Below are 26,310 nucleotides of genomic sequence, written 5' to 3' on the forward strand. Positions count from 1 at the left end.
CATGCATGATCATTTGCACAAATGCTTCATTCCAAAGAAATTTGCCAGCATGAGAAAACTATTGGAATATAAGTTGTTATTTGATGTAAAAGTGACATACTGTAAAGTATGGGAAACATTAAAAACACAGTCTACACTGTAAAGTGGATGATTACAGTGTTGTTCCATCGTGAAGTGTTATAATAGTCTCTTTATCAGAGCCTAGTGTGTTGTGTTAGCAATCAGCATGTTAGAAAAGAGTCATAAAAGGTTCAGAGATCAGTCAGCCAAAGTTGAAATTGAACTGGTAATAAATTACTTTATGCAATCAGAATTTGATAGATATTTATTAGAATTATCAACATGAGTATCAACAACGCTATACCAAAACACCTGCACAATTATTTTTGGTGATACATGACATCATCAAGTGTCAGTGTCTTATATCATAAAAATGTTTAGCAGAATATCCTTTTCTGCTTTTCAGCAATCTCCATCGGTTCCATGGCTTCGGGACTGACGTCTGTGTAGAGAGGCTGTTTGATATGTCTCCAAATCACCAAACCAATCCGAACGATAAACAGCACGCAGGCCAAAGCCAGCAGCACAACTAAGAGAAGATTATCCAGTCAGTACAACTTTAAAACTGATTTTTGTGGACACCAAGATGAGTTAGAGATGAGTTTTTTTTGTAAAAGAGTTAGTAATATGATATTCCCCTAATGCACTGGAAGTAAAAAGGTAACATCTTACTTACTTTGCTGTGGACTTAATTTACTAAAAAGTCACAGCATTTAGGAGTACAAGGGTTTTTTGGTTGTTTTTTTTTCTTCAATATTGTGTTTTACTGTCCATCATATTGTAGGGGATTAGCCTGATGAAATGTTGGTAATGTGATGTAGATTGTAGAGATGATCACACTTTTGTCACATATTAACTCTTTGAAACCTAGGAAAATGTGTTTAGTTTCTTTCAAAAACATGAGTTGAAAGAAATGAGCATCTTAACAAGACATGGCCCAAAAATTTGCAGGGAATTAGTAAAAAAAAAAAAAAAAAGTTCCTGAAAACAAACAGTAAAAATACATTTGTTTCTGTTACATAATTTAATTTAAAAAAAATAATAACATTGGTTTTTCCGGATATTTTCCCTGCATATATATTTTTTTTATTTCCTCTTTTTTAAACTAATTTCCAATTTTTTTTTCAACCTTTTACTAATTCTATGCTGGATATTTCTTGCCAGGTTTCTCATTGCCTTTTCCCTCATGTTTTTGAAAGAAATAAAATCAGTTTGCCTAGGTTTCAAGGGAATGTAGCAAAAGAAAACTGATGTCAGTCCAGGTTTTAAAGGGTTAATAACACATAACAATAGTTCTCCTCTGTGTCTTACCAATGAAGATGCCATTGCGGTTTGGTGATTCAGCATCAAAGTTTTTGTCCAGGTTCCCAGACAGCGCCCAGATCACAACCGGGTAGACGATGAGGATGTACCGCACGTGTTTGTCAAGGACAAAGTTTTCCAAAACGAACCTGTGAAACACGCAACATAAACACATTTTCTCCAGATCTCACTGATGATTTTCAATATTCCCTCTCTAGATGGTATTTTTCAAGTGATGAGCGCTCACCACACAAGCAGCACGACAGTCAAAAGGGAGTAGGAGATGGTGGCAGCATCCGTTGGGGACATCTTTACATCATAAGTCAGCACGATGCTCAGGTTGATCAGTGTTGCAATGGTTGTCCATGTTGTGTATATCATCACACCATTCTGAACCTGCAAGCGGAGTGCAAACATTGTTTAAAAACATTGGAGATTTTTTGATGATTCAACGCAGTAGATGGCCGCAGATGAAGAAAGTGAAGGTTTTAATGTTACATTTTTGTTCCTGTGACTTTCAAAGGGCCAGAAAACAGCTGTGTGCCCACCAACCCCAGTCTCCCCTACTAACCAGCACACGGAGGAGCCACAGGTCTGCTTTTTGGTATTTCTTCAGCCAGGCTCCATAAACATGAAGTCCGTGGCAGATGAAGAATATCATAGAGTAGTTTGTGCAGATGACCAGGAGGAGAAAAACCAGCGCCACAATCATCTGGCTTTGGTAAGAAAAACAAAAACATCAGAAAAAAAAGTATTTAATTATGAAATGATATAAAACAGTTTAAATTAGGTTAATCATTTTTTGATAGTAATCAAAGGGTCCACTGGAAACTCTTACCCTCTGTCCCAAACAAGTAGCCAGCCAATATTAAAACACAGATTGATGCACCAGCTAATGAAGAATCCATAAGGCAACACTGCAGGGCTGCAGTAAACATAACCATAACCGTTCCTACAAGAAAAAAAAAATCTTTTAAAATGATGAAAATGTCAACATAACACTGATTGTCAGTTTAGGCTAAACCATTGTTTTTTGTGGCAGCTGATGATAATTCCTGAATTTGTTTTTTTAAACAAGAGAATAAAATAAGTTTGCCGCAACTTTCTGCAAAGTCCCGTGACGATGTAGATGACCATGGATGTCAGCCAGACGTAGATGACGCTCCAGATGTTAAAAGTCCATCCTGAAGGGGTGATCTGGGTGTCAAACTCTGCAGACACATTGGCTGTTGTGGTATCATAAGGACCTTAAGAGAAAAATGCAAATAATGAGTAAGAATGGAGAAAAATGTCACATGTTAAACTAATATTTACAATTTCTCAACAACTTCGTATTTCAATCACAATCTCTCTTAAAGGTTCAGTTGGAATTTCAAGCAGTTTACTGTTTATCTACATACTGAGCAGGTCCAAACCCCCAGGAGGCGCCCTGGATTTTGAAGCCAATACAGCCAATACAGTGGCTAAATGTGGAAATACCACGTCTGGGTCCATCAAGTGCTATGGGGCCCAAAAAGACTTGTTGTTTTCTCCATACTTACATTATGAAAGAGACACCTGTTAATCAGTGAATACATTTCTTTCAACATGACAAGTCCTGCAAAATGATTTGTTTGTCTTTTGGATTTGATCTATTTGGTCCAATAACATTTTCAAAACTGTAAACTTTAAAAAAAAAAAAAAAAAACAGAAGAAGAAGAAGAAGAAAAGACCAAAAACATTCCAACAAAGCTTTGACTTACCAATTCCAACTACTGACAGCCCATTGAACACCAGACTTATTGCAAAGCCAACAACAGACACCAATATAGCAGCAAGACGTCCAGGATTATGTTTTGCCATTATTGTCTACCTTGATAAATGAAAATCAAAAACAGAAATGATTTGTGTAGTTTGTGCATAACCACAAAGAGCAGAATACAATGTGCACAAAAGACAAAGTGCAGTAGTACAATACATTTACAGATAACTCTCTTGGTTCATTGTGGTGTCTTATACTAAATGAGCAAACAGTGTTTTGCTCAAAGAAGATATGTTAGTCCTTCCTTTATTGCTGCTGACCTGCATTTGAACCTGACCTCTGACCTCGGTAAGAGATGATAATCAGTCACCTTACTCAGAGGCCACTCTGACAATTACACCAAGGTGTATCATTCTGTAACTTTTATTATCATTCTCAAAATTCACTAGCTGGTTTTCATTAAGGCTCCTACCACAGAGACATTTTTATTAAAGTCTGTTGTTTTTACATAAACTATTTTCAAAATTCAAGTATCAGTGACATAAACTGAGTTTCAAAGCTACTTGTGTAACTTCCAAATGGTCCATGTGCCACTTCTGCACCCTGAGCTTCCTACTAGATAATAAAATGTTGGCAGCAAATCATAAAGAGTGTCCAAATGGTGATGACACGATAAAGACAAACAACACAGGCACTCTACCTTTCTTTGCCCCTCTCCGTGTGAGCTGAGTCATCAGTGTGAGGAACCAGAGTAACTGTGCAGAGGACGGGGCGCTGCCTATTTTATAGAATAGCCAGTTGTGTAAGAGCGAGTTTTACGACCACTCAGAGCATCACGTGCACTTCTTATCTTGTATACATTTCTGCCACAGTGCAGGCAATAAAAAAAGACTGTTTCCCCCATATGATCCATAATTATAAAAAGTTTTTCTATGGGTTACTTTTTAATAAATGTCAATTAAATCACCCTGGAAATGAATATTTGAAAACATCCTGGGACATGACACTCTAAAGGTTTAGATTTATTGTCAGGTGACATTGCCATATCAAGTTTAACCCTGTAAAGTATTCCTTGTGTTGATATTGTGGCTACTTGTGTCACCATGGATTGATCTAGTGTATATCTGGAAGGGCTTAAAATTAGACAAAGAACAGTAGATTTTGCTGTCTTAGTTTTAGATGCGATCTGCCTTGTTGTTCCTGAAAGTACAAAGTCCATATAACAAGTCGTACAGGTTTTTTAGTCTTGGAAAGTCAGGATGGAATACAAACATTATGATTGAATAAATGCAATAAACACCCTAAACAACCCCACAAATCCAAATTCAGATCTCTTTATTTGTCATTTTCATTAGGCACTTCCATACATAAAGAATAACAAAATTTAGCTTCCAAAAAAGACAAAAACAGTGTAATAAATAGCAACGGACGCAAGGCCAACTGTTGCATGTTTTTGTAAAACAAACATAAACACAAGAGTGTAGGTTACCTTTTTATATTTGGGTGAAATATATATGAAACGGGTTGTGGGGGTACTGTTTTCAAGGACAGATTATTATGATGATGATTAAAATTAACAAAGCAGAGAGGAAGAAGAAATATGTAGGTATTGGTACCAAACATTACAGATGGGGGGCAAAGCTCATAAAAACATTGTTTCTTCCTGGAAAAGAGCCAGGCTTGTGCAGGACAATAACAATGAAAGATGCAGCACTTGCAGAATTTTATCATTTCTTATCAGTGATCTTTTCTTACTTAAATGGGGTAGTTCAGATTTTTTAAACTTGGCTTGTTGGTGGTCCTTATGCATAGTCAGTGTACAGTAGATGTGTACAGAGATGTAAATTAACTACAAAAGACACAAAATCTACTCAAGTAGACACAAAACAACCACAAAAGACACTAAACCACCCAAAAGACACCAAAACAACCTTTAAGAATGACCTTACAGTAACACAGAACAGCCACAAAGAAGCACAAAATCACAGAGACATAATTCTGCAAAACTATACCATATACTCTGTTTTGTTGTACTATATATTATGTTATGGCAATAATCAACTTCAATTGTTCTGCAAAATGCAAGGAATTAGTAGCTTTGGAATTTATTTTTTGTCCAAAAAAAAAAAAAAAATGTCCAAAACTTTTTTTGTAGTTATGATCATTATAAATTTAAAATTCTTTTTACAAAATCGTTATTACTTTTAAGCACTTTTTCCAGGACATTTCCTATCTTGTTGTTTTTTTCCTCATAATTTTTAGGTATTTCTTTGTACTTTGTCCTTTTTTTTTTCTTTTTTTGCAAAATTTTGGGCCATTTCCTATTTAGTTACTCATTGCCCTTTTCCCATGTTTTTGGAAGATGTTGAGAAAATTTGCTCAGGTTTCAAGTGGTTAACAGCTCCACTAACTTAGCTTGTTGTTTATCTACAAATGCTCTTCTGTTTCACTCTACTCTTATTTAATTTTCTTATCTCAGAGGACAGTTTTAAACAACAATTCAAACCTTTTTTCTTTTAGATATTTAGATGCTTTATTGTTCCCGTGGGGGAAGTGGTTTGCAGCATATCACAAAGGCATTTTAGCACACAAATACAAAGCCACCATACTGTACCAATATCATGAAAGTCACACATACCAAAAAGTTATTAGTAGACATACATAAAGATAACAGAAATGCTCATTCGTATGCTCATTCCGGTGGTGGGGAAAAAACCAGACCAGCAGGATATTTTTTGAGATGAGGAAAAAGTGGCCACTGTGCATGTGAGATAAGGTGCTAGTGCTTTACCCGTTTAAAAACTTAATGGCTTGATGTGCTTAATGGCAAATTAAAACTTAGCTCTGTTTTTAGTGAATAGACGAGGACAATGTCATTGCCCTGATGGCTAAAGAATAAAAGAGGAGGCAAGGGGGCCTCTGGTCACTGTCTTTTTAAGATATAACTAGCAGCTGCTGTTTTATCATTTAATGATTGTGTTTTTATTGACTGAGTGGTGTGTAGTTTTTTTTAAGTTATCTCTTTGCAGCATTTGCTTCTGCTACTGAATTGTAAAGCACTTTGTGTTGCATTCTGTGCCCGAAAGGTGTAATATAAATACATTTTATTCATTATTAATTATTTAATTCTGTTACTATTCTTAACTGTGTTTATCTCTGTCCTTGTACCCCTGCAACACCTGAATTCCCCCACTGAGGATCAGTAGCCGAAAGGTGTGTCCTGTATTATTCCTAAATTAGCCCTACTTAAGTTCAAGCTACTTATAATAATATATTTTGTGTTAAATCTATAGAGCATTTGTATTTTTAAATTTGAAAATATATCTATAGCTCCTTATGTATTTCAGCAAGAGCATTGTTGCAAAGCCCAGTTACAGCAACAACAAAACAGGAATAAATTTCCCATATTTATTATTTATATTATGTACAAACAGTTTTATTTTTGTAGTTTCCAAAATGGCAATTTTGTCACAGTTTCCTCAATGTTTGATAACATTCTAAAAAAAAAAAAAAAACACAGCAGAGCAAACGGTCTGCAGCAAGTATGACAGTATGACAGTAACACATTTATGCAAAAACAACATGAAATATTTCACTTGAAACTACAACAGTCTATGTAAACATGAAACACATGACCAAAACATATTTTAATAATTATTACAGGCCTTTGTCTGTCACCAGCTGCTAGAACCTGGAGGGGCCCGGCTGGACCCTCGCTGCCTCCGTCCGCGGTGCCTGCGGGCAGTAGCGGCGTGTGTGCGCATGCTCCCCGGTGGCTTCACAGATGGGACAGGTGTAGTTTCTCAGGATAGGGCAGGTGACTCTCCCGTCGTTTGACTTGAGCCTGTGTGACCGGTACACACGTGCTGACTCCCCGTTCTGTTTACAGAAGCGGCAGTAGTCTGAGGGAGTCCCGCTGCAGCTGGTGTCAGACAGGCTGCTGCTGGCTGAACTGGTCCCTGTGGAGCGTTTGCAGTCCTCCTGGCTCAACGCTACTGCGTCTTTCTCTGGGCCCTCGGTGTCTCTGTTTGCCCCCTCTCGATTGCCGCACAGCCTTTTCAGCAGCCATCCTAGGTTCATGTAGTCGTGCCACATGTCGAAGCAGTCCCCTTCTAACAGGAGCGAGCTCTGGACTGGTCTTTGCATTGTTGTCATCTTTGGAAAACAATAATTTTTGTGGGTGTTTTGGAGCGTCTCATATTTGTAGATGTCTGAAATGGCTTTAAAGTGCAACAATGTTTGGATCCTTTAGGTTAGACAGGCCGATGGCAGGTGTCTGGTGAGAGAAAAACAACCATGTTGTGCAGTTTTAAGAGTTCTCTTTCATCTCAAGCCTGCAATTTGAGTTGTCATGGGGGATTATTTTGATCCAGCTGAAAACGAGTTGCAGTTCAGTTTTACTTTATAAGTCATAGGATAGGCACAGGGTCAATGGTAGACTACAATTAAATATATTGGACAAAAGAATGGGTCAGCACTATCGATAAACAGTAAAATAAAATTAATAATAATAATAATAATAATAATAAATAGCCTAATAATAATAATAATGATAAAACTACACAAAGTGATGATTAAGTTGCAAGATATGTGGATGCCATAGATTAAATATGTCACAATAGGCATGATAAATTATGGATATGATCAGAAAATAATACGATACCACAGATTTAAGTTACTTAAACAGACAAACTTTGTAACATGAATTAATGAGTGACACAAACAACTAAATATTGCACTGCATTAAGGTTTTGAGAATGAATTAGTGTAGACAGGTACTGGTATGACATTAGTTAGTCTGTGGATGATGTTGATACCAGTTCTCAGAACTCTTAAGTTATGACACACAACACAATACATTTTTGAAAAAATGAAGACATATTCTTTGAACTTGTGGTTTTGAAGTGTGTGTGGGTGCATGACTTTGTGTGTGGTTATGGGACAGCATGTCTAAGGCCTTTTAAATTTTGCAGACATTGCGACTGTTTTAGTGAAGTGCTGAGGGGTCAGACAGAGTTAATGCGTTTTTTGTTTCTGATTGTTAGCAATAGTAACCTGGAACAAAAAGTATTTTGGAATTCAAGTGTATAATGTAAAGTAGGCTATACACAAATAAATGTGTTAAAGAAAATTAATGAATAAATAATACCACAGAGAAGAGTTTTTAATAAGGTAAGTTTAATGTTTTTGGAATAAAGTACTTTAGTATTTTAGGATATTTGGGCTTTATAAACAAAATTGAATACAGCCCTTTGTGATTGGGCCAGAATGAATTTTGACCCGACTAATCTGTAAAGTACTTTGGGTTGCCTTTGGGTATGAAATCCACTATATAAATACATTTCTTCTGCCTCGTGTAATATTTGTCTGATTAATTTGTTTGCTATATTGCCTTTGAGGTATTTTTGCTTTGCTGTTTTATAATATATCCAGCCTGCGTTTGTAATGATTGCTTTAAAGAATATGGATGATTATGGTGGCTTTTTATTTATTCTATTTTTTCTAATCATTTTGACGTTTTTTTTTATATTTCTTCTACTTCTTCCACAACTGCTGGTCTTGCTCATGTGAGCATCTGTGTTTGGTTGTGCAGAGGAGCCAGGCGTCCACTTGGTGACCGCTGGCGCCAGAGATTGTCTGGTCCACTTCAAAACAGTATCATTGTTAAAGATTCATGCAACTTTAACAACACCTGCACACTTAGCAGGTACAACTGAGGAGCCGACGAAAGCGACCAGTTCTTCTTGAAGTTGACCTTGCTGAAAGCTTGGCTCCAGTTGATCTAAAACCCTGCGTAGGTCGTTATTAGTGTTGCTACGTGCTGTGCGCATTTCCATACGATGCTGAAGTTGGCTTCTAAATCGTAACTTCATTAACGAAGTGGTTCTCCATAACTTTCTGCTTAATCGTAAACTAACTTCAGCGTCGTTCTTTCCACTGCGGTTGAACCTTGAAATAAAGTCGCACCCAGCGCGTTGTTACAGTTTGTCAGTCACATGCGTTTTGTGTATTGTAGGCTACTTCTACAAAATTGTATAGCATGTTTTAAGTGAAACATCGGGGCTGGTAAATTACAATACAGAAGCGTCGCGTGGGTGGGGCGGAGTGTCAAATAAGTGCGGGGGAATAGTCCGGTGGGTGGGTTTGATATCGCGCCTGCGCAGTACCATACCGGCGACGGCTGTACAGACGGTGGCCTAGCGAATAACAAGGGGATTACAGAGCCCAATTTGACAGGTCAGTCCATAATAATTTCACGCATTTAGAAGTCTATGTATGTTAACGCTTCATAATTTAAAGCTAAATATATTCCAAATTTCAGCAAGTTTTGGAAAACCCCGGGCTGTCGTGTGAGCTAACGTTACAAACCAAAGCTAACGTTAGCCACTGTTAGCTGGCTAGCTTATGCTAACAACGGCTATGACATTAGCCAGCTGACAAAGTGTAGCCCTCCTGTGTACCAGTGCTTCAGCAATTTAGCATTGTTTTGTAATTTGCTGGTTTGTGAGTCGACAACGAAGTCGGATAATTAGATAATGAGATGTTTGGTTGTTTGTTATCAAGCCAGGACACAGAAAGCTAACCAGCTATCGTTAGCTAGCTAGTATCCCTAGATGCCCCAATTTGTTGAACTGCTGAGAAGATGTTGCCTTATTTAGCTGTGTCAGCTACATTTGGCCTTACATATGGTAGTTTTACATTAGATAGTTAGTTAATGGTTGTTTTAGTAAATCATATAATTGGCACATGTAGAAAACTGATTAAGGGTGCCCTATTTTCAGCTAACTCTTATATACTTTGTCTAAAGATACATACATTAATGCATTGTTATACAGTTGCTGTTGTACGTAGCTCCTGACAGTGCTGGAGGAAGTATTCATATTCTTTACTTAAGTGAAGTACCAAAAGCACACTATGAAAATACATTACATTAAAGGTCCTGCATTAAATATGGTACTTAAGTAAAAGTAAGTGTGTTTAGGAAATTGTACTTAAAGCATTTTAAAATCCCTCAAAATTATTCAAATTAAAGTAAAAATAAAAAAGGCAAGTAGAAAACATCTTCAATGTTTGTCAAAAATAGTTGCCAATTCTTTTTTTTTGTTTGGTCAATAGGCTAATTGATAAAGAAACAAATTGTTTTGGCTGTACTTTTGTTAAATGTTGAGTATAATGTAAAATAAACTATGATATTTTATATAATTGCTCATGCTTTTTATGCCAAAATCTTAATTTGTAAATTAACAAGTATCTGAAGCTGTCTGATAAATGTAGTGAAGTAAAAATGTAGTGGAGCAGAGGTATAAATTGGCCTGAAAGCTAAGTACTTCAGTACTTACTTGACTGACTTTCATTCCACTGGTTCCTATTTGGGAAATTAAAATCATTTCTATGTCTGTCCATATGACATACATTTCTGCATATCTCTAGGCTACACAATGAGTCAGGGTAAGGACAATGCACGACTCAAGAGCTACAAGAACAAGTCCCTCAACACAGATGAAATGAGAAGAAGGAGGGAAGAGGAAGGCCTACAGCTTCGCAAACAGAAAAAGGATGAACAGGTGAGCAAAGTGTGTCGGAAGAAGTTTAGGCCTCCCTGGGGAAGTAATTTGTTGGATTGTGAAGATAATGTAGTCCTCAGTGTTTGTTGAACTTAAACAGCAAAACTAAACTGGAGATGACAAAACTGCTGAACAAATAAAAAACAGTGGTACACAAACAATAGTTAAAATTTCAATAGGCACAATAACCACAATGAATGATAGTACATATTACAAAGCAATATTATATATACACAAATCAGTATCAGTTACATAAAATATAAAATATAGGGATGTAGAATAATTATGACAAGTCATCGGTATTTGCTGATATTGGATTTAAAATTGGAATATTGGAATCAGCCAATAAGCTGATTTCTGCCGATATCATAAACCGTTTTTTGTATTGACAGTGAACATGTACAAAACATCAACCCTAAGTTTAAGTATTTTTGAGTATTTTGCACACTGACTGAATATTACATTCTTTGAAAACCATTGTACCTTACGTCTCCATTTGTTGGTGGGTTAAAGGTATGCATAATATGTTAATTCCACTACAGAAGAGACTTGATCATTAAAGTCAGGTTATTACATATACACACCATTATATTGCAGCTTTTTAAGAGGAGGAATGTTGCCACAGTGGAGGATGATGGCCTTCCGGAGGATGATGGGATGGCAGATAGTGGCTACCTGGAGTCCCAGGCTAACAACATGGACCCACTCACAGTAAGCAACAAAAATATTCCTGCTATCCATCAGAAATGCAGAGCTGTTATTCACTATGTGTATGAAGTCAGATGAGAGAGCATTGCTGTGCTTTATAGGGTGGGGTGATCTCCGAAGACATGACTCAAATGATCTTCTCCAGTACACCGGAGCAGCAGCTAATAGGCACTCAGCGCTTTAGGAAGCTCCTTTCTAAAGGTAAGGATGGCTTAGGTGGCTATTATCCCGATGGATACTTAAGGGCTGGATTACTGCCTTTAGCATAGAAACTTGTACATTGTTCATTGATAGATTATGAACATAGTAAATCAGTTACAAGGGCGGTTTTTTTGATAAGGTATTTGCAGAAAACTGCTGTTAAAGTTTTCTTTGCTGCAGCAGTGAAATACTCATTTTCACCACTAATTAAAATCCGTTTGACTGTGAAAGGAATATTTTATCATGTAATTTTGTATACCTGAGTAAATGTTTATCTATCAATATCAGTATGATGATATGATAAGCGTTACATTAATTCATTTTTGTCTCACACAGAGCCCAACCCACCCATCGATGAAGTCATTGCAACACCAGGTGTGGTGGAGCGCTTTGTTGAGTTCCTGAAGAGGAGAGAAAACTGCACATTGCAGGTACATTTCTTCAGTATGTCTAAATATACAACAAATAGTTCTGACTAAGTCAACTATTTCGACACCAGGCATTCCATTAGTGCTGATGGGTATTTAAACTATGCATGTAGCACTCCACTTTACAGGTGTTCTAAACCATGTATTGCATTAATAGTCAGTAGCCTACATTAGCTGAAGTAACAAACTTTTCAACACTAAGATGAACATATTCAATATATATACATATCTCACATGCCAAAAAAGCTACCATCATTAGATTTTTATTCCACTGGTTGAACAACAAATGGAAACACAGAGATAAATGCACTTGTTACGTCACTGGCCAGCAGTAATGTGTACACCTACATAAAGAAGCAAGCTCATGTGCAGTCCAGTTGTGGAACAATGATTAAATAAACAAATCATAACCTGTTGTCACTTATTACTATCAATTAATAAATGGTGCTTGTAGATCGGTTGTTTAAAAGAAATATTACACTCATGGTTATGCAGTTGTACTGCTTGTTGCATATAAATATCAGCTGGTTGTGGTAATCAGTCCCTCTCGTGTGGTTTTGCTTAAGCAACAGTGCAGGTGTGAACAAGCTGACTTAGCTGGGGAGGCTTGAAGCTGGTTTATTTTTCTAGCAGGTTTTTGCTCTTGTGTGTTATGACCTCTTTTTGCACAAACCCTGCATTTGTTGTGTGTGTGGTGCAGACGGAGAGCATCTAACATGTTTATCTGTTTAAGTTAAATCTGAGTGAGCAATACACATTAATTTAAAAATACATTTTTGTGTGTTGTTTCAGTTTGAGGCTGCATGGGTGTTGACCAACATTGCATCAGGTACATCCCATCAGACTCGGGTGGTAATCCAGGCAGGAGCTGTGCCCATTTTCATAGAGATGCTCAGCTCGGATTTCGAAGATGTACAGGAGCAGGTAGGGATGAATCAGACATACCTCTGATTTTTCTGGTCATCATCACTTCACTTTCTTAGTGAATTGTCCCCCCACTAACAGTCATTTGAACATCTTCTGTTATGTTTTTCTATTATAACTTTGATGTATATTATATATGTACTGTATATAGTCAACCTGTCTTGATTGAATGTACATTTCAATGTTGTTTTTTTACTGAACTGAATAATTGCTTTGCACTTCAGGCAGTGTGGGCCTTGGGAAACATAGCAGGAGATAGCACAGAATGCAGAGACTTTGTTATAGACTGCAACATTCTGCCTTCCCTCGTGCAGTAAGTACCAACTGAATGCCACATTGACTTTCTCTTAAATCTTCGTACTAAACATAAAAATAAAGGGCAACTTTGATCCTGTCTCCTCAGTAAAAAAATGCTCTTTTTGCAGGTTATTGGCCAAACAGAATCGTCTAACGATGATGAGGAATGCAGTGTGGGCGCTCTCAAACCTGTGCAGAGGAAAGAACCCACCCCCAGACTTCACTAAGGTAATTTGCCAAGATAAACATCACTATGGCAACAGAACACCTCTCACATTGCCATCATATCTCACTTTTCAAGGTCACAGGCTGCATGAAGTTGCTTATATCTAAACTGGAAAAACAGCCGCTCCCACTGAACTGAACCCTCCCACCGCATCTCTTTTTTTTCCCCCAGGTGTCCCCATGTCTCAGTGTGCTGTCTTGGCTGCTATTTGTCAATGACACAGACATCCTGGCTGATGCATGTTGGGCACTCTCCTACCTATCTGATGGCCCCAATGACAAAATCCAGGCTGTTATCGACTCTGGAGTCTGTCGCAGGCTGGTGGAGTTGCTGATGTAAGGCTTTAAATGCATACCTACAATTCTAATCTATTACACAACCCAAATATTTATTGTTGGAGAAGAAATAGTTGCTGAGTCTCCCATATGTATCATTTGTCAGCATTACATTGGGTGTGACAGTCCAGATGTGGGTGTGTTGTAAATTTTCCCCAGACAGTATTTGAGTTTGACTAATGTATTACCAGCTGTGAGAAAGTCAGGAGAGGATACATCAAACTCCAAAAAGCTCCAATAATATTTCCTTTTAAAAAAGACTGTTGCTGAGTCATGTTTTCATGATTATTGGATAATTGTTAGGTTATAGTTTCACATTTTCCCATGCCTAGTTTCAAGCTTCAGAAGCATCCTATTGATCATACATTACAATTTTGCTTTGCTCCAGGCACTCTGATTACAAGGTGGTATCTCCTGCACTGCGAGCTGTTGGGAACATAGTCACTGGAGACGACCTGCAGACACAGGTAATGGCAGCATCATGCACACACATACATTAAGGTCAGGGTTTCCATTATCCAGTAATTGCTGTTTTTACTGAGCAGTTGGCATATTTCAATCTCCGTGGTCATTATGTCCAGTGACAATAATTTACTCTGCGAATGTGTCGGTGTAACACTGTATCCTAACTGCTAGCTAACGTCGCTCCACCACTTATCAGCTTGAGATCATACTGGATACATAACCACTGAAAACATCAGTGAGTACTTGCTATCTGCCTACAGTTGTACTTTTTTTTTTTTTTTTTTTTACAGAAAATAGATTTTATATAGTAATATTTACTGGAAATGACATACATTTTAGGCAGCAGCATGAAGTCTGTTATTAGTGATGGTCATTAAGACATTTTTGGTCCTTTTCCATATACTTTCAGCCAGCTGCCACCTGATTTAGGTTTTTGTTGTAAAATGAGGAGGTATTGTATAAATAACTCCTCATTTCAACTTCACAAATCAGCTGTACCTTGTCCATTGCAGAGTGACGGAAATAAATAGAATCAGGGTGTCTGACAAAAGTTCTGCTTAAAACAGCACGCTGCGTCACTCTCACCCAGTTAATTGTTTTACACCAGGAACCAAGAATGGACATGGTTGCAATTGTTTGCTATAGCTGTCTTCGCGCCAATCAATGGTAAATCCAAGTAAATAGTCAGCACCAGGATGTTTTGTTAGCTTGCAAACACCCACACCAGAGCAGCATCAGCCATTAGTGAGAGTTTTGAGCTGTAATTCAGCAGTAAATAAGCAGCAGTTAATTAATAATAATAAATTGATTCTAGACCCCGGTGGCTTGTGTTTGCTCTATTTATAAATTTGCACAATTTTCTTTTTTATCTTTTTAATTAACTTAATCCTTGAACATAAAAACAAGTGTACTTTAAAGGCCTTGAATTTGACTTTCCTCAGTCTGTATGAACTCTGAGACAGGTAAATCAACAGCAAGGAGATGACATGCCAGGGGTCTTCACAACTCCAATAAAAAGCAATACAATCAAACTGCTTTTGTCATAGACGCTCACTCGTATGCATTCAGTTAGGACACGAGGAGCTGAAAGTTTGTTTACATGTTGCCACAACAAATGTAGGCTAACGTAATATTTCTTTACTTAATAGCGTTATTATGCACAAAAGTCTATTCAAAGACCAGATATTTTACTTAAATTCCCCCCTTTAGCTCATGACATTGAAATCCTCCAGATTTGTGTTAACTAAAACCACAATAAAGTTATGCTACTTTTGAAGAGGTAATTGATTACTTATAGGTGATATTTTCAGACTTTTTGTGTAATTTGTTGTTGCCTAGGTGATTTTGAACTGTTCAGCACTGCAGTCCCTACTTCACCTCCTGAGTAGCCCCAAGGAGTCCATTAAGAAGGAGGCCTGCTGGACGATTTCCAACATCACTGCAGGCAACCGAGCACAAATACAGGTGCGTGTATGTCTGCGTGGCATCTGACGGAATAATAATAATAAAAGAAGGTTGAGTTTGAAAAGTTGACGACCACTTTCCTTATTTAATCAAGTCTTTTCCCCTCTGATTAGATGGTGATAGATGCGGGCCTGCTGCCTCCTCTCATCACTATCCTGCAGGTAGCAGAGTTTCGCACAAGGAAGGAGGCAGCCTGGGCTATTACCAATGCCACCTCGGGGGGCTCTGCAGAGCAGATTAGGTAAGACCACTGATGCAGTTAAACATACAGTATACAGTCGTGTACACCACTATATCCAAGGTCTCACATACATTGAACAGTGGCATGCTCCTTTCAGATTAATTACATTTTAAGAGCTTGTGACTCACTCACACCACAGATCATAAACATTGCATGGCTGTTGTTGGATTCTTCTAATCAATATTAATACTCATAAAAGTAGTCTGTAGCTTATTATTCAGGGCATCGTTTCATAATTTTAAGGTGGCTAAGTCTGTATTTTAAAACTGACCAAAATTAATAAGAGAAACACAAACACATTTCAGAAACTACAAACAGCTTGTTGCTGATGATAGAGAGAAATTATCATTTGCTAATGCTATTAATTACACCAATATTCATCTTTTAAGGCCGTATGGAGGCTTTCTTTCTGCTATTATGTTGGCATCTGTAGTTGAGACCGAGACAGTTATTTGCTTTGAATGAGTAGCAAAAGTTTGACTCTGTATCTGTGTGTGTACTGCCCCCTGCAGGCACCTTGTGGATCTTGGCTGTATAAAACCACTGTGTGACCTGCTCACACTTATGGACTCCAAAATAGTTCAGGTGGCCCTAAATGGCCTAGAGAACATCCTGCGACTGGGAGAACTGGAGGCCAAGAGGGGAGGAGGCATCAACCCTTACTGTGCACTCATTGAGGAGGCCTATGGTAATCATTCATGCACACACAATTACAATGATTGCATTCATGTCACATACATTTGATCCAAACACTTTTCTGTTCAGGAAGGAGAAAATATGACAAGCCAGTTGAGACTAATTCAAGTAAATCTGTCAGTGGACGGATCAGAAGATAAAGTTTACTTTTATGAGCACAGAGTTAAATTTGAAGTTTATAATATTGGTCACATAAACAAACCAAAGACTGGCTTTACAAATTTGTGACATTGTTGACCACTTTGTTTTTAGTTTCAGTAGAACTTCCAACAACCTTTCCAACAAACCTTTTGAGATTGATTTAAACCCTCATGAAGTCAAGCTTGGTCCTGAATTAACTGCACATTAACTACAGTTTTGATTGTCAGTCATATTCCTTATTTGTTATCTGTCAATTGTTTTTTCAGTTATTTATTCATTAATGAATAATTCTAGAAAATATCAGAAAATCCCCTTTGAAAATGATTTAAGTTTCACAATTTTTTTTTCTTTTTTTCCCTCCAAATTGAGTTCTAGATTGTGAAAAGGGCTGGCGGGATGTTCAGGGTGACAGTGATATCTTATCCTAATCCTATCTCGGAGTCTTATTGTGCAAAGCTTTTTTCCTCTGTGCACCTGCCTCCAGGCTCAAACTCACCCGGAGTCCTCAGTTGCTTGTTTCTGAAAGCAGTGTGACAATAATAAGTGTTCACTCTGCAGCTAAATTAGTACCCAGAGGAACATTACCCACCAACTGACAACAGAAAAAAAAAAAAAAAACTGCTTGACTTGATGAATCTCAGCCGACTGAGGGGTTTCCAACTGATGATTCAAATCATTGACTTTCAGGGGGCAGCCCTATCAAAGATGTTCAGTTTATTAGGGATGCGTAATAATTGGTTTTTTTTTTGCTGATTTCTAATATGGTCATACATCTCAACTCATTTGCCCCATACCAATACCAAGTTTGTTCTGTAGTGGAATCAACATCATATTATGCATACTCTTGGCCCAGACATTGTGATGGCCCACCAGCAGATGGACACATAAAAAAACAATGCTTTTCGGAGTATGTAATATTAATTTAATGTGAAAAATAAGAAAATAGTTCAACTTTGTACATGTTCACTTTGTCAAACAAATAAAATAAAACATTGGTTTGTCATATCCACATGAAATCAGCATGTTGGCCAATTCCAATATTTCATATTAAAGCCAATATCTGTCGATACTGATGACGTGCCGATGTTATTGTGCATTCCTACAGTTTATAGTAATACAAAATTTTAAGAAGGAAAAAAAAACAGGAAATTCTCCAATTTGAGAAGTTGGAAACAGACAATAAGATGTTTAAACTTGATAAATGAACTGTTAATTATTTTAGTTTCTGGTAGTTTATTAATTAGCGCTACCTCCCTTCTTCTCAGGTCTGGACAAGTTGGAGTTCCTGCAGGGCCACGAGAACCAGGAGATCTACCAGAAAGCCTTTGACCTGATCGAGCGCTACTTCAACACTGAAGACGAAGACCCGTCTCTGGCTCCAGCCGTTGATCTGCAGCAGCAGCAGTTCCTCTTCCAGCAGTGCGAGGCCCCGATGGAAGGCTTCCAGCTATAATGCTAAATCCTTCTTCCCTATGTTCTCCACCTTCATCCGCACCTCTGCTCATTTCTCCCCACTCTCTGCCCACTGCCACGATCAAGGGTTACAACGACCCTCGGCTCCCCTCCTCCCTCCCTCCCTCCCTCCCTCCTCATCGTCAGAGAGATTGATTTAATCATTATCATGATTATGAAAAATGTAACATTACAGGAGCACGTGTGTGTGCGTACGTCCAACGTGGGTCAAGTTCTGCAGTCTTGTCAGCCAGTTTGTGAAGGTTTCACTCATCATTCTGTCTTGCGCTGAGCTCACCTCTGCGCCTGAACCCCACCAACCTGTTTAGGCCCCGGCGTCTCCTAACAGACAGATTGTCCATATAACAAATCCTGGCACACTTTTTGGATTTCCTCAGTTTATCCCAGATGAAAAGCACGTCTCCGTGTTCCCGTTGGATTGGCTATCTCTGATTGAGTGGGAGTTTGTAGGACTGCACTGCTTGTCTGATTGAAGCATTAATGACTCACAAGACAGACAAACATGGACGTGATTTTTACCCCCCTTCCACACACACATAGAGAAGAATGATCTAACCTAAACACTGGACTGACCATGAGACATTGACCACATGTGGTCTCTGGACTGACCCGCCCACACTGGGGCCATGTGGCCAGTCCCAACACCAAGGACTCAACTGACCTCTACGAAAGGCACTTAAACGACTCAAAAATGGAGGTTGAATGCCCTCGCCTCCTCTCTCCGGCCATTGGATAAGTGACCACAGATGGACAAATTAGGAACTTGACTGTGTCGCTGAGGGGTGGAGCTACTTTGCGTTCTCTCCAGGATCTCATATCATGCATTCCTCTATCCAGTAATGGGACTCTCCACCTGCACAGGCTTCATCCTGAAGAGTTTAGACTGCCTCTGGTGTGATGTGAATAACCCCATGGAACCATGGGAATTGGAGTCTTCCCTCGCACTGAGACAATTTGACAGACTTGGACGAGACAAAACAGACTATTTAACCCTGGAATCTGTCCAGCAGCAGACCAGTGGGAATTTTTATTATCTTACCATATTTTCATTTCATTTGCAGCACTTTAGTTCAGGACTGATGCCTGCTCTTTGAGAATATACCGTAGTTTTTACAATAACTATTTAATTGGTTGATGACACGGCTCTTCCCTCCTCAGGAAGCGAGGTGTAAAGAGGTGCGGTCTGAATCCTCAGTCCCCTTCTGGTATGAAAAGGATTACTTTACTGTTTACCCTTCCCACAAAGGGACTCAAGCAGATTGTGGACTGAAACTGTTAGCACACTAATTACAATCAGTAGATCATGCTGCCTCAGCAGACCTAGAAGAATTGTATTGTGACAAAGTAAATCAGACTCATGGAAAAAAAATCTGTTTAGCTGTGAGCAGCCTAAATGGCTTTCCAACATGTTCAGGTAGTATCTTACAATTTGATCATGCCAAATCATCCACTCATATATCAGCTATTTGGTCTGAAGTTGTTTTTTTTTAAAAAACGATGGTTTTTTTAGTTGGGGTTAGCATCTACCATGTTGCTGATGGTGCCATAATCCTTATTCTACAGGACTCCTTCCAGATTATTTCAACAAAAATCCAGATAAAAACTTGAAAATACTGGTGATCACCTTAGTTAGCAAAGCTGAATGTTTGTTTACCAAGTCCTCTTAACATTGCTTACTTTTACGAAATTCTCTGCAAGAGATGACCAGCTCTACATGTTGATTACTGTTTATTGTATTGAGTTTGTGCAACTGTCCCCTGTTATGCCATTTGCATAAAAGCTGTTTCATGAACCACAGCGTAAATGAATCGGTTTCATTGTAGTTTTGGCTTATGGTGAATCTTTCTGGGGAGCTTTTCTTTGATCAAATAACTGCCGTACAGCTAAAGAAATGAAGAGGCTTTGTGCAAGGCATCAACTAATGCTTATTTTCATTATCAATTGATGGTTTGGTCTATGAATAGTGAAAATAACTGATCCAGACCTCTGGCTTTAGAGTCACAGTTTATAAGAAACCAGATCAGGTCATTAAATTCTCAAGAAGCAGTAGTTTATTGATAATTTTTTGGTGCACGCTATATACAAACATAGATGTCACAACAGCCATGAACAATCCAGCCTAATTACATCAGTATCAGGACACGACAGACCATTGTGCAAATGGTTTGTGCCCGATCCACTTCTTGACAATGTCTTAAGAAAACTAGAAACCATTTGAAACCCTTGAGGCCTGAGCTGTCTTCACAAGCTGGACTGTTGCCTCTGAGGCAACTTTAAAAACATCGGTTAACCCTAAGGCATTTTTGTAGGAGAGCTTGAGAGGTATGTATTGAAAGTTTACAAGAAGAACTGATAGAAAACCTGATTAGCGTGTCTTTTCAACTGATTTCTTGAAAATCATTACATTGCTGTGTTGTAAATACCAAGAAATCATTACAAAGCTTCTAAAACCTTGATCACAGTACCGGTGAAATCGTGCGTCAATGAAAAGATAACACTTGGACACTGGGTTTCAAAACTTATCCTTATTTGTATGTTAAGGTCAATCTTTAAGTTGGAAAACTATTAAGTATCAGTTGCTCTGATATCTTTTGCTCGCTCTCCAGGATGACGGTGGGGAGCTCTGAAGTTGTGATACACAATAAGAAGGGGGACCCTATTGGAACAGTATTGGGGGGCGGGAGGGGCTGTGAAGAGTTTTCTTCCATCACTGAGCCTTCTCAGACAGAGCGACAGCAGCTTCCTTCTCTCTCTGTAGTTCCTCCCTCCATCTAGCTTTCTTCTCCATGTTTTGACCCGTCAGGGACTCGTGTCTGCCTGCAGCCTGCGACAAAATGACACAAATGTTGGATAAGATCTGGAAACGTTAACTTAGTGTTTGGTACAAAATGGTTAAAGGTATACTATGCAGGATTGTCGGTTACTGTGCCTCAACATACTCATGTGAAGTGACACATCAATCCGACATCAGACAGTGATACAAACCCCCCCGCTGCATCGCCTCACGTCACTGTGTCTTGGCTAAGAAGTTGCACATGAACACAAACTGACAGCCAACCAGCACGCACATTCTGCACCTGCTTGAAAGGAAATACCCCTCCATACCAGCAGACGGCTGTAATCTGAAATCGTCATTTAAAGGGAAACGGGAAGACCGTGTTGACACTAGTTTGTTTATTCACAACACAATCCTGTGGTGAAAAAAGCATCATATTAACTGTATTTGAGCCACTGAACAAAAATACAAACCACCAGGAAAAAATTCTCCTTAAGAGCTCAATAATCTTACCTCATATAACAAATGTGTTACTTTCTCAGTCCCTCTTGACTTCAGCTGTTTATTTACAATACTCACCTCTGTTTCTCTGGTGTGCTGAGCTTAACTACCAATCAGTGAATTCATTCACCAACAGGTTATGCCTTCACCAATCCAACATGCTAAATTGGGCCAATGATGTGGGACACGTGGCTGCAACTACAGCGACGGACGCTTACCAACGGCCCAACATTAACCGCCAGCTTGGTGAGTCAGGATCTTAAAAACAACCTGATATTCCCTCTTGGTTGGAATTTTGCTTTGCTGTACATACTTCGCCAGTTTTCAACCAGCTTTGTATCAAAACTGTGGGTAGTATGTGGCGGTGAAACACCGCCAAAGTGATGTAATTTATGTCATTTGGTGGTGTTTCGCTGGCTGTACGTAGTTCTGCATATTCATATTGTCTGCAGCCGTGGACAAAAAGAGTATAGAACTGGTTCAAGAAACAGGCCTACTACAATTTCTGTCTTGCAAAGTCAGACCAGTAAAATAAGACAGTGTTGATGGCATAAAAAAATTATGTTACTGCACTGCCTATTTCTCTGCTAATATGTCAGGTCAGGTTAGGATACTTTATTTGGACCCGTAGATAGATTTGGTGTGCAGTAATAAGTGTAAGGCATCCACTGACACAGTTTTAGACACCATACACAACATATGATAAAACATGACAAGATAAAGCGATTAAAGTGTCCCAGTGCTCATCAAAATGTCTTCAGAAACATACTTTAATGTCCTGTTTATAACTGTATTAGCGAAATTTTGTGAGCAAGAAGTGGGTGCCACACTGCTTCCTGCACAGTGTAAACGGTAAAACTAAGCAATGCTGATCAAATATGAGCAAAGATTCTGTTACAGAGTTGAATATTTCTCGTTTTAGCTTACTGTTAAACTGTAACACAAGATCTGGCCAGCCACCACTGTTTCACACGGACCATTGCGCTTTACGTCACCCGTTAGTCGGAGCCTTTATTGGTCTTATCAGGCATGTTGTAGCTGTTGATAGCTGTAGATTTTCTACCTCTTGAGCAAAATCTGCCTTTTTCTCTGTTTTCTCTGGTCATGTGTTTGTTTCTTTCTACTGCAGACAGCCCAGTTTTATGCAAGGGCCTTTTTTATATCAGGGAAATACTTCTTTCTAGTACCTGGTCACTATCTTTTCATAAAGCCCCAACCTCACCTGAGCGCCGGTGTGGGGGTAAACATCCGTCAACATCAAAAACACAGAAAATAAGAGAACACTGGCAGAGCCTCTGCAGAAAAATACAGCATCACACACTTCTGGTGATGACGGATTACCTCCGTTTGAGTCCATATGTTGCTTTTAGGGAAATCCTGTTTGTAATGTTAAGCATAAATTCAGAGACAAAAACTGCTCTTTCACATAGTAAACCAGTGATACTCAACTTATGGCCTGTGGGCCAGATCTGATAGAAATAAAAATAAAACAATTCACTCTGGAAATTGTTTTTGTACTTTTAGTAAAGGCTACATAAAGTGCCAGAGTGCATTAAACAGCATCAAAATAGAGCTTGTTTATCAAAAAAAAAAAAGTGCTAGTCCTCCTGGCAGAGGTCCTAATCAAGCCCCAGGTGTCCTAAAATCCTAAAAACATCCTTTAATCCTAACATCCTGGAAATGTCCTGACATCCTAGAAACATGTATACGGGGCAGCTGCGACCGGCCTCGTTTTGCAAAAGTGGCCCTCACGCAAAGCAAGTTGAGTAGACCTGCTTCATTCAGCTAAGATTTTCCTCCTTGTAAACAAATACGGGAGAAAAACATTGTAATCTGTTGTCACTCACCCGTTTTTCCCAGAAACACTGTCACCAGACAGGCCCCTATTGTGGCCGCCATCATCAGGTAGCAGGCTTTCACTCTGACTTTGTTTCTGGCAGCATCAATCGTCTCAAACCTGCAGATGCACAAACACAGTGCGGTCGGATATATGAATGCTTTGAAGACAAACAATATTCTAATCAAAAACACATCGACAAGCAGCCATGTTGATGTTTGCTGCTGTTTTAAGGTTCAGCGCCATATTCACAGTGACGTGCATGTTCCCTTTTTTCTATACTGGTTCATTGTGAGCGCAGGCGGTGGGAGGTCTGCAGTTTGTATGCGTGACAATCGGCTCTTTTATCACATCAGATATGACCTCCACCCTGATTTCAGGAACAACAGTAATTACCTTCAGCCCAAAAAACAGACGCCTTGTTTGAACTGCAGCCATCTTGGAACATCAGCTACCCCACAGCAGCACCGCCGCTCATCCATTTAGTTAGCTCTGCTCTTGTGATGTATCTTAACTAAATCACGCCAAGAGCCAATCAGATCCAAGTGTGCGGGAGGTCTGGTGTAAACAGGAAGACGCTACTTACGACACAAGCTCTGGTATCTGGTCTGCTGTCTTAAAGCGTCCCGACCAGACCAGAAACTTCTTGTCCATGTTTGAGGGTCTGTAGCCTGGGAGCCTGAATCCGGCACGAGGTGCTGCATGAAAGAAAGCAAACGTTAGAACAAACAAACAGATTAAGTCCATGAAACCATATCTTGAGGAAAAAATGCAGAGAAGTTCAGTTTCACAAGCCCCAGTTGTTAGCTCTATCACCCCAGTTGTAACCCCACTTCCTGTGTCCTTCCTCCTCCTGGGACTAAAGAAAACTTTCACACACTTGCTGCGGCAACAAGTGACGTGATGTACAAAATCCTCTTGCAATCAATACAGGGATGTTCAATCTCTCTGACGTGTTCTGAGAAATACAACTTTAAACTCAAAATATTTTATGTGCAAAGCTGCTGCACACTTATTATTGGTAAATTCCAAGTTTGTTAAGTGTTTGAAATTAATAGGAATCAGTAATCTGCCTGCCTATGATTCAAAACGCTACCTTGCGCTGGGACTGCGGGCGGAGGCTCGGCTTTGGCCTCCTGCGGTTTATTACACATCCCTCTGTGGCTCCATGTTTCAGTGATCTGTCTGCACCTCTGACCTGTTGAAATATTAAAACAAATAGATAATAAATAAGAGGAATCGTCACTGTTATTTTCATACTGGTTAACCTGCTGAGTATTTTCTCGAATTAATCATTTTGTCTATAAAATGTCAGAGAAAAAAACAAACTTAATATGCGCATCTTAATTTCTTTTAAGTGATTTTTTGAAGGTGTTTGTCTTGTCAAAGAAACAGTCAAAAGGGCAAGGAGCGATTTGTCAAGAAATGTCCGATGAATTGCAAGAAATACGTCAAAGGTAAAAAGAAAAATACCTGAAATTTCGCTTTAAAAAATGAAAAAAAAAATGTTGAGAAAACTATTTTTATTATTTTATAAATTTGATCATTAAAATGTCACAGAAAAATACACGTTAATTTAATTTAACTCAATTTTCCTCACTTTTCAGGTAATTTTTTTTTTTTCTTTTCTTCTTTTTTGTGCCTAATTTCAGGTAATTTTCTCTTACCCATTTACTAGTATCTTGTTCATTTTGGGGGCATTTTTTTAAAGTTGTTGATTGCCTTCTTCCCACGTTTTTTTAAAAAAAAGAAATCAAGCCAATTTGCTCTGGTTTCAAAGGGTTAATCAAAGCATGTAAAAATTCTCCCTTTTGAAAATAACTAACAAAAAGGTGAGATTCGCGGTCTGATTGCATAAGACAAAGGTGTGTCAGCTTAACAAAGCTTATTGCACAATAATAAAAAACAAATAAAAAGTTTGCTTGCTTGGTCAAAGTACTGTTGTGAGGCTTTTTATTATGAGACATTAAACACGAATTACAAATTTCACAATACAGGAACTCCCTTTAACTGTCAGCACCTTTAACAGCCACGTAAGAAGCATTTACTGAAATTACTGTTTAGCAATCAAAAAATCGAGGGATCGAAAAGCATGAAATAAAATATATTCAAGTATATTATTACTATAACTGCTGTTTTAACGATTAATTAGTTAACGTCACATGTGGGAGACGCTGTCAGACAAATATTGATCAAAAACTACACGTAAATTAATGTCAACAATACGCACCTATGAGGTTGCCGATGGAAAGACGAGATCTGAAGAAATTCATGTTTTTATGTGACAGTAAATGAAGTACAGCGTGACTCTGGTGCCATCAAACCTCCATCAGCTGTTTGTTCAAAGTCAGCTCGCACAAACTGATCCAAAAGCCCCCGACACATAACCGGAGGAGCCCGAGCTGTGTGCCTGATCACGTTTACACGCGTCTTTCGTTAACCCTTTCAAACCACAGACTGAATACCATAAACTGCAAGTCTGTGGTGAATACTAGTAATGTGGGACGCTATCTGGAAATTTACCTTGTACATCATTGTAATTATGTCTTAGTTTTTTCTACTTATTTATTTATCGAGTATTTATTTCTACATTTTATTCTGTTTTACTAGATGGTATATTATTGTTATTATTACAAAACAACATTTTTATATATTATTATTTGTGCTGTCATTCTTTATTTGCCTTTTATCTACTACCCGATAATATATATATTTTTTTTCTTTATTTATTTTTATATGTTTTTTTTTATGTGTATTCTATATTTATGTGTATCTTTAATCTTTCATTTTGTCCTGCCTCTTGTGTTTCCTCACTTATGATAGCGTTTCCTCAGTTCCTAGTTTTAATTATGTGTTCTCTGTGTGTGTGTGTGTGTGTGTGTGGTGTGTGTGTGTGTGTGTGTAAATAAAGTCCGTTTACTTGTTTAAT

General features: G+C 38.5%; 4 protein-coding genes across 5 annotated transcripts; 1 reads left to right on the plus strand and 3 right to left on the minus strand.

Moving 5' to 3' along the window:
- Positions 1–437: 437 nt before the first annotated feature.
- si:ch211-161h7.5 lies at positions 438–3,204 on the minus strand. Its single transcript, XM_042510880.1, has 7 exons — positions 3,105–3,204; positions 2,465–2,609; positions 2,201–2,314; positions 1,934–2,078; positions 1,610–1,758; positions 1,372–1,511; positions 438–589 (listed from the first exon to the last, which is right to left on the minus strand). Exons 1-7 carry the CDS (start codon positions 3,202–3,204, stop codon positions 438–440), a joined length of 945 nt encoding a protein of 314 aa, XP_042366814.1.
- Positions 3,205–6,787: 3,583 nt separating this feature from the next.
- On the minus strand, positions 6,788–7,258 carry nanos2 (nanos homolog 2). Its single transcript, XM_042510679.1, has one exon. It carries the CDS (start codon positions 7,256–7,258, stop codon positions 6,788–6,790), a length of 471 nt encoding a protein of 156 aa, XP_042366613.1.
- Positions 7,259–9,270: 2,012 nt separating this feature from the next.
- Positions 9,271–20,059, plus strand: kpna1 (karyopherin alpha 1 (importin alpha 5)). The gene is made up of 14 exons (XM_042510163.1): positions 9,271–9,340; positions 10,535–10,668; positions 11,266–11,379; positions 11,478–11,577; positions 11,914–12,008; positions 12,798–12,929; positions 13,154–13,242; positions 13,355–13,454; positions 13,624–13,787; positions 14,176–14,254; positions 15,591–15,716; positions 15,830–15,957; positions 16,470–16,645; positions 18,060–20,059. Exons 2-14 carry the CDS (start codon positions 10,543–10,545, stop codon positions 18,245–18,247), a joined length of 1,617 nt encoding a protein of 538 aa, XP_042366097.1. The 5' UTR covers positions 9,271–9,340; positions 10,535–10,542; the 3' UTR covers positions 18,248–20,059.
- Positions 20,060–20,300: 241 nt separating this feature from the next.
- On the minus strand, positions 20,301–25,749 carry fam162a (family with sequence similarity 162 member A). 2 transcript variants are annotated; one of them, XM_042510165.1, is made up of 5 exons: positions 25,612–25,749; positions 24,478–24,579; positions 23,968–24,079; positions 23,395–23,501; positions 20,301–21,093 (listed from the first exon to the last, which is right to left on the minus strand). In XM_042510165.1, exons 1-5 carry the CDS (start codon positions 25,652–25,654, stop codon positions 20,975–20,977), a joined length of 483 nt encoding a protein of 160 aa, XP_042366099.1. In that variant the 5' UTR covers positions 25,655–25,749; the 3' UTR covers positions 20,301–20,974. The 2 variants fall into 2 exon arrangements, with proteins under 2 accessions (XP_042366099.1, XP_042366098.1); XM_042510164.1 differs by having other exon boundaries at positions 20,301–21,091; positions 23,392–23,501.
- Positions 25,750–26,310: the final 561 nt, after the last annotated feature.

The sequence above is a fragment of the Plectropomus leopardus genome, chromosome 21 (assembly GCF_008729295.1).
Source record: "Plectropomus leopardus isolate mb chromosome 21, YSFRI_Pleo_2.0, whole genome shotgun sequence".
Taxonomy (NCBI): domain Eukaryota; kingdom Metazoa; phylum Chordata; class Actinopteri; order Perciformes; family Serranidae; genus Plectropomus; species Plectropomus leopardus.

What these genes read in the sequence shown, in the direction of transcription:
- si:ch211-161h7.5 (XM_042510880.1), bottom strand. Translation starts at nt 3,204, where the DNA reads ATGGCAAAACATAATCCTGGACGTCTTGCTGCTATATTGGTGTCTGTT. An exon ending in GCTGTCAGTAGTTGGAATTG is followed by an intron (nt 2,610 to 3,104) that starts GTAAGTCAAAGC and finishes TTTTCTCTTAAG; the next exon opens with GTCCTTATGATACCACAACA. An exon ending in CTACTTGTTTGGGACAGAGG is followed by an intron (nt 2,079 to 2,200) that starts GTAAGAGTTTCC and finishes TTCTTACCAAAG; the next exon opens with CCAGATGATTGTGGCGCTGG.
- nanos2 (XM_042510679.1), bottom strand. Translation starts at nt 7,258, where the DNA reads ATGACAACAATGCAAAGACCAGTCCAGAGCTCGCTCCTGTTAGAAGGG.
- kpna1 (XM_042510163.1), top strand. Translation starts at nt 10,543, where the DNA reads ATGAGTCAGGGTAAGGACAATGCACGACTCAAGAGCTACAAGAACAAG. An exon ending in GGCTCTGCAGAGCAGATTAG is followed by an intron (nt 15,958 to 16,469) that starts GTAAGACCACTG and finishes TGCCCCCTGCAG; the next exon opens with GCACCTTGTGGATCTTGGCT. An exon ending in ACTCATTGAGGAGGCCTATG is followed by an intron (nt 16,646 to 18,059) that starts GTAATCATTCAT and finishes CCTTCTTCTCAG; the next exon opens with GTCTGGACAAGTTGGAGTTC.
- fam162a (XM_042510165.1), bottom strand. Translation starts at nt 25,654, where the DNA reads ATGAATTTCTTCAGATCTCGTCTTTCCATCGGCAACCTCATAG. An exon ending in CAGATACCAGAGCTTGTGTC is followed by an intron (nt 23,502 to 23,967) that starts GTAAGTAGCGTC and finishes GTGCATCTGCAG; the next exon opens with GTTTGAGACGATTGATGCTG. An exon ending in GACAGTGTTTCTGGGAAAAA is followed by an intron (nt 21,094 to 23,394) that starts CGGGTGAGTGAC and finishes TCATTTTGTCGC; the next exon opens with AGGCTGCAGGCAGACACGAG.